We start from the raw sequence: 8,238 nt of genomic DNA, 5'->3' as shown, positions 1-8,238 counted from the left end.
TCTGTAGCTCCTATAGTATTAAAAAATTTTTTTATAATATACAGGCGTTTATTAAGAAGGTAGGGGATAGTGCTGCCCGGTACGCAAAATTTGCAACATCGCTCTTCCTTAATTAACAGATTGTTACACGAGACACGAGAATTTCAAGTAAGTCCTCGTTTAAGTAAGTCTTATAATGTAACATATGTAATGTACAATTAAAATTATTTGTCTATGTAAAGATCGGGGTTGTCACTGCCAGACATGCAGTAATAAAATAAAGGAGCCAGTAATTTTAGGCACCTATTGACTTTGTTATAAATGTGACTAGACTTGAAATTGTATTAGGGCGCAAACCGGAGTTATCTATATTCTGTTTTTTTTTTATTCCGTAGACTAAAATGACATTTCATGTGGTACTAAGAAATGTCATGTCTTACATATGAATCGTCAATTTAGTCTACGGAATAAAAAACAGACCTTAGTTGCCCGTGACATATATATAGGTAGGATTGTTATCTTGGCTTCGCCCCCAGATATTAAATAAGTTTAAACCGATGCTGAAAGTGTCTAGACTGGAAATTGTATTAGGGCGCAAACCGGAGTTATCTAGTTGCCCGTGACATATATGTATATAGGTAGGACTGTTATGTAGGCTTCGCCCCAGATATTAAATAACTTTAAACCGATGCTGAAAGTGTGTTACCCAATGAATAATACCTAGAGAATTCTTTCTATCAAAAACGAGTGCTTGAATTTGTTGAACGTCCACGTTGCACCTTATATCTAAAATTGCCGAAGAGTGCACAAAATAATACCAAATAAATGTTGAAAACAATTAGATTTATTCAATAATCGTACAGTAAAAGCAAAGTAGTGAAGACAAAAGAAATATAATAACAAGGCGATGTTAATCGCCGTCGTCAAGCAGCTCAATATTAATAGTACATCGTTTTCATCTTAACCAGAAGAGACAAATTAAAAGTGGAAACTATTGTTACAGAAAGGGGATTCACAAGGAACCGGAAACCAAACGAAATCGGGCGGAGGAGACTAATTTTTTATGTAGTTTGGCAAAAGGTACCATGAGTGTAGGTACAATCCCGTCCGAAAATAGCGATACGTCCAAAAAATATGTAATCAGGAATATATTGCCTATAACATTAAGGTGTATAGATATTTTGGTACATTATCGTCCGTATCTATATTTTAAGACGCAGCCATACGACTGGTGGCCGCCGCGCGGCAACCTCGGGATTACTTATGCAAAACAACAGACAGATCTACCACAGCGACATACAGGCGCTTTATCGTCGATATCACTTTTATTCATTTTACATAAGCTAATGCGCAGTACCTGGGCAGAGAAATAATGCAATAGAAACTAAATCTAAGACATAACTAGATGACATTTTCAATAATTACCAAAGTGGAGTCACGGCCGGCGAAAGCTTAACAACATATAACATAATAATATACATACATTTTTATTCAAAACTAAACCGAAACACGTTTGAACAAAATGATGACGAGAGTCAACAAAGGTATACCCAGTGTGATGATCGGTAGCACATAGGAGTAACTACATTAATACTTTAAATATTACGCTATACCTATGCTTCAGTCTTTGTTTAATTATTAATTAAATCAGCCGTCATAGAACAGAGGCGTTGACTTCGCCCTCCAATGATCACATTACTTTAAGATTATAATTATATACACAACAATACACTCGATCGAGCCGCGAGTGCGCGTGCGTGCCGCCGCGGGCGCCGAGCGAGCGGCAACAGCGGCTGCGGCCGTTGCCGCGGTGCACGGTGCGGCTGACGCCGATACTATTCAACATTGTTTACAGCTTAAATCGGTATTATTATTATGAGTCGGAATTGTTTATCAAGTTTACAATTAGACATACATTGTTATTTTATCTTACCAGACTATGTATAGGATTATAAATTAAAAAAATTGCTGGCCATCAATTAAAGGGATAATAATATTTAACACATCGCATTAGCATTATTAACATATTATAGATACAAAGTAAAATTTAAACAAAAATACAATCAATTGAAATAAAATAAAACATTGAACACATGACATGTCAAAAGAAATTCTATTCTATGGGACGATTACGAATGAAATACTGTTGTATTAATATACAAATAAATACAAGAACAGGAATAATATTTTACAATAACTGGGGTGCCGAATACTATTATGCTGATCGATAATTTTTTTGCAACTACTACCACATTTGTGCCAATAGATATCAACATTCCTCAAACCTGTTACCATTTTGTCAAGAATGTTTGGTACACGTTGACATATTATATGAAACTGATTACAAGGCATAAAATAACAAAACAAAAGAGCAAGCTAAGTTGGCAGCGACTTTGGTAGCCCAGACTGTGCAAGTGTTAAGTAAACGTCTAACTTTTTGACGTTTAAAGTAACACTAGTTGTCCTAGACCTGTAGAAAGGGGCATGATCTGAATCAAGTCCATGTAGTGTAATACAGCAGCAGCCGCAGTACAGCACGATTTATTATAATCTATGTTTAAGTCATTACAAGGTGAATTTCTGAGAACCATTAAAATAAAACGCATGTTTTCCATAATTTAAACGTGTTAAAGTATACCTACAGAGATTTTACTAAACGCAAGCGGCGGAAATTGAACAATTAGGAAGCTCCACGTGAGTCCCACTGTTTTCTGAAAACCACTTTACATGAAGTAAATTCAACATAGAAGATCTTTTTAATGAGCTTTGTCAAATATGGGTTAAAACTTATCGAAAAGTGATGGAGTTAAAAGATGTTACTTATTTTTATGACAAGTTGTGCTATTTTATTATTTATTGTGGCATATTATATTGTCATTGTTTTGTCAGTATGAAACTTAATATGAACTTGTGATATTCTGCTATTATAGAAGACGTATTCAGAAATAATGTTATTGCAGTTGTAGTCACAAAAAAAAGACATTTTCAAATATTATCGTCAAAAAATAAAACACTAACATAAAATATTCACCCTACAACTTCTGTACCCCTAGTGTAAATTTTATCGACATCATAACGTGACGAACGCGTTTGCGTTAAGTCTCATTTTGTATAGGATTTTGAGTTTCCAAAACGTCCCGCTTGGCGCGCTCTTTCTAAATCCAATACAAAATGAGACTAAACGCAAACGCGTACGTCACGTTTCAAAATCGAATTTATTTACACTAGGGGTACTGAATAGTGTAGTGACATGAACATGAGTAAGACTGTCATTCTCATAAATTACTTACATCGCGCAGAATAGTGAATTAACGAAAAAAATTCTTGTAACAGGTGAATGCTAACTAAAACCAGAAAATGAACCTCATGCATATGCATTTCCGTTATTAAATTATCATTTAATTGTTTAAATACACAAAAAGTACAAAAATTGCGCGCAAAATACTAATGCGCCAATTGGTCGAAACGTCACGTGAAGTCACTCGTTAGACAGATTTGTTTTTTTCTGCTTCGCACTAATTTTGAAAGAAATCTGGTATTCAAAAAATGTACTTACTTTCGTGGCGATTTATCTTAAACTCTTGGTTGAGTTTCAATACACTTATTATTTATATTTGTACGTACTTACAACACGTCGATCAAGTTTTATCGCCACCTACACACTAGTTTGCAGTTAGTAATAAGAAATTACGGATGTTATTGCATTATTGTAGGTTTGTAGGTGCATGTATTATTGTAATAAGTAAGTAATTTGACTATTTGTTACCAGATCGATTGAAATCTTCAAACATAATTGGTTTACTCTTGCATACTTGATTTAATTTTTATAAAGAAAATATATTCAGTGCTAAGTACAGTCAGCGTCAAATAATTTGTAGCAGTCAAAGTGGCCAAATAGTTCGGTACACCATACTAAACATAGGGTACCGAACTATTTGGCTACTTTGGTTGCTAAAAATTATTTGCCGCTGACTGTACATTGTGTGCTGCACTTTTACCCCCTTATTCATAAACGTGTACTAAAGTTACGATGCCGCTAATAATCGTTTGTCCCTTTCCATCATACCAATACGTCGGAAAGGGACAAACGATTATTAGCGGCATCGTAACTTTAGTACAAGTTTATGAATAAGGGGGTTAATGTGTTACTTTACCTAGTCGGTCACTAAGTTCTGTTACTACATTTTCAACTGTCTTTCGAAAGCTCGATGATAACTTTATGTACCGTGAGGTACAATTTATTTTAACCGAGGTACTAAATAGTACAAATTAGGTACAAAAATATGGTATGCTTTTAATTTTATTTTATTTAGGTACACCCGCCATTCTGACTTTCACAAAAACATAGGTATGGTGGATGATTTGTCGATAAAATTCATTGTACTATACGTGGTTAACGATTCCACTATACGTGGACAAACACATTGTTTAAGTAATTTTCCTACTCCTCTACTGTTATCTGTCATTTATGCATTCATTAACACGAATATAAGAACATACATAAAAGATTTCAAGAAAAGTCTATATTGTCTATTCCTCATAAAAGCTCTTGTGCTTTTATAAGCTATAATGTTACTGCGATTAATGGCTACCAACCTAACAAAACCAAAACGAATACAGTTTTAAACTAAGTGCATTGCTGCCAACGTACAAAATATTCATTTGGTTGCATAGTAAAAATAATTACTTCATAAGTCAGAAACACGCATGTGACACCCGTAATATAGCAACACCCATAGACTACGAAGACCGCTTAGCGTTGCTTGTTAGTCTCCGTAGGCTACGGTGGCCAAAATTGAGAAAAAACTGTCCAAAAAATTAATTTAGCAAGTAGCAAGTACCAGGGCCTCATGAGTTACGAGGAGGTGTCGCCGACCGGCCGGCCGCGGCCCGGGGCGGGCCGGGCGCGTAACAAGGTATGCTCGCGCGTCTTGGCTATATACGTTTGCTGTAATTTGTTTACCTAAATTAAGATTGATTTTTGTTGACTCGTAGGAAAAATATTGTATGCAACGTTGTATAAGTAGGTCAAAAAATTCTCGTGGCGTATTCCTTTACAATGTTCGCCTACGCCTTCGGCTCCGGCTCACATTGTAACTCACGCCACTCGCCTTTTTTGACCCTTCTTATACAACTGTTGCATAAAATACTATAAACAATGCTACCTATTTCCTTTTATTCCGTAAAAACTCTGGTAACAGGACTGAGTAACCAACTTGGTACTTTGGCAAAAGATAACGCATATAGAATGGTTTTTAGGTTCATCCATGGTAATAATAAAATGAGAATAAAACGAATTTAGTGTCAAGTAGCTGAAACACATGAACAACATTAGTAACAAACGTCAGTTGCGTCCAACGAGTGACGTCATCATAAAATTCGCACCAAAAATAATGAGCGTTTCAATCGCTTAACATATTAAATATTTTTTAATAAAATAATGAGATTTATATCTAGATTTTTATTTTTCCGGTGTTCAAACAACATAATTAATGATTTTAAAATTTAAAAAAAATCACGCATGAGGATAATTGTTAAACGACACGGTACTATTGACCAGTTTTTGTAACAGAACCGTCGTGAAATATTTTTAATGCATAATTAACTTAATACCTACCCAATGCTTTTATAATTCTTTGGGATAAATAAACATACATTTGAAATTTGGCAATAGTGATGGCATTAAGCCATCAATCATGTTGATTGAGTGAACAAATTTAATTATTAATATTAAGGACTATACTTGTTTCATAATGTAATTAGTTTACCAGTTGAGTACATGGATACTTGAGTTCCGCGAACAGGCGGCCCGTCCGCGCTAAACTACTGACGCTCGCACAGAGCCGGCCGGTGGGTGGCTTTGTATACACCGGTTCACCGTCCACAGATACGACGAGAACTCATCACAGGTCTGTTTATTGGTCAGTGATGACATCTTAAAGTGTTGTTTGTACGCATGCATGGATCGGCCAAAACGTGAAATCCTAAAAAATCTTAATTAGCCGGATCCACACAGAGTGAGCAAACGCGCAAGGCAATTTCCTCACGTACAATACGGCCAGTGTAGACGTGCCTCGCGCGTATGCTCGCTGTGTGGACCCGGCTATTGACATATACATATGCCTCTCTGTACCCATGACAAATATTGAAAATACAAGTGTTTTTATTTAAAGTGATAAATTTAAATCAATTTGCATGATTGACTTTAAATAGGAGGAAACAATATAACAATAATAAATTAATAATTACTCGAAAAATAAATGCAACTTGTACGTATAATGTCATTCATTTCTTATATTATAGATAGGTCATAATTCGAAACGTAGTCCATTTGTGTATAATCGCCACTCATTATTTAAAAATTGTTTGGGAATGATGGTTGTTTTGTGGCGAGTGTGTAGACGGTTTAAATTTTAAGCATGAATAACCACCCCCGAATATAATTAGTCGCTTTTGCCGTCCCATGCACAGACAAAACATGGTGACACAGACAACGCGTTTAGAAGTTCCACGGCGCGTACAGGTTGACGTAGCGACGCATCAAGCGTCGGTTGAGTCGATGCTATTCGTCGCACTTGCGACAAGCGCCGGGCACGTCAAAGTCGAGGACGAGCAGTTTGGTCTCTTCGGTGCCGTTGCGCGAGCCCACGGCGCAGATAAGCTTGGTGGCGGAGGCGCGGATGCGCCACACCACGCCGCCGGAGCCGCCCGAGCTGAGCTCCACGAGGTTGCGGATGAACTCGCCGGTGCGCACGTCCCACAGCTTCACCGTGCCGTCGTCCGACGACGTTATCACGAACCGGTTGCTCGACTGCAGACACGTCACCGCCGATTGGTGTTTGTTAGGACCTACACACACCAATTATTACATTTAATGTCCTGTGTAAAAGCCCTACTTATCATAAAATGTTTCTGTATTTGGTATCCAAATAAATGCCAATAAACTGGATAATGCAAACATTTACCCCCTTATTCATAAACGTGTACTAAAGTTGCAATGCCGTGTCCTTTCCATCATACTAATACGTCAGAAAGGGACAAACGATTATTAGCGGAAACGTAACTTTAGTATAGGTAAAAAACTTAAGTAAGTCACCTGTTGTATGTAGTTGTGACGTGTTCGAATAGCCAATACATGTTTAAAAGACACACACAAACAAAACAAATGTCTATTCGAACACGTCACAACTACATACAACAGGTGACTTACTTAAGTTATTTACCTATACACTACGGAAGGTGGAGGTAAGGAAATAAATCTCCATGTACCAAAAACTGTCATCAAAAAACCTTAAATAGGTGGCGCTACAATACCTAGAATACTTGAACAAAAAAATCAAATCATAGACAGCGCACTTCACTCCGTCAATAGCGCCTAGGTTCTTAGCTACTCTAGCGCTACTCTGGAGAGATTTGGAACTATTATTTATAGCTGACAGCTGGACACTTTTGCAACAGTTCTACCATAAGAGATGTTACTCCTCTTAATTCCACACTCCATACTATACACGATTATGAATAAGGGGGTTAGATATCATGTTTTTTGTATAGATAAGAGATACGGAGAAAGAGTCAGATTAAACCCAACTCACACTTCAAATGGCTTTAAATAACTGGAAGTAAGTAAGAAAATTAGCAGGTGATTCAAATTAATTATTTGAAACATTTTGGAAGATTGTATAAAATATTATATATCTCATATTTTTACAGCCATATGTGAAGTGTATAAATATAGGTAAATATGGGTTTCGTAATCGTTTAACATACAACTCGTTAAAAACATTTATCAAAAAACCGGCCAAGAGCATGTCGGGCCACGCTCAGTGTAGGGTTCCGTAGTTACTCTTCCGTCACAATAAGCTAAACTGGAGCTTAAAGTATAGTAAATTGTTAACCAAGGGATGAAACGGTACCTTTCACGCGAGTTAAACAAATAGGCAAATTTGCATAATCATTACCTAATTAAAGTAAGTCTTTTTACTATCAAGGGGAAACTTTTTGCGATAACTCAAAAACAGCTAAACTGATCATGTCCGCTTATAGTTTTCATTTAATGGCTTTCTTAAGCTCTACTTCCACGATTTTTTTTATATTTTTTGGACCTATGGTTCAAAAGTTAGAGGGGGGGGCACATTTTTTTTTCTTTCGGAGCGATTATCTCCGAATATATTCACTTTATCAAAAAATGTTTGTTGAATACCCCTGTTAGTTTTGAAAGACCTTTCTAACAATACCCCACACTGTAGGGTTGAAGCAAAA

The 8,238-nt window shown here is 36.5% G+C and overlaps 1 protein-coding gene across 6 annotated transcripts in view; it reads right to left on the bottom strand.

Annotated features, from left to right (window-relative positions):
* Positions 1 to 805: 805 nt before the first annotated feature.
* The window catches only part of LOC133527214 (F-box/WD repeat-containing protein 7), a 29,029-nt gene continuing 21,596 nt past the window's right edge, over positions 806 to 8,238 (bottom strand). For all 6 annotated transcript variants that reach the window (XM_061864120.1, XM_061864137.1, XM_061864127.1 and 3 more), the window contains one exon: positions 806 to 6,828. In XM_061864120.1, the coding sequence (XP_061720104.1) occupies positions 6,542 to 6,828 (287 nt within the window). In that variant the 3' untranslated portion in view covers positions 806 to 6,541. The remainder of the gene's footprint in view (positions 6,829 to 8,238) is intronic.

The sequence above is a fragment of the Cydia pomonella genome, chromosome 1, assembly GCF_033807575.1.
Source record: "Cydia pomonella isolate Wapato2018A chromosome 1, ilCydPomo1, whole genome shotgun sequence".
In the NCBI taxonomy this organism is placed as follows: Eukaryota; Metazoa; Arthropoda; class Insecta; order Lepidoptera; family Tortricidae; genus Cydia; species Cydia pomonella.
The sequence above is the reverse complement of the archived record's forward strand: the minus strand, read 5'-3'. Positions and strand labels throughout refer to the sequence as shown.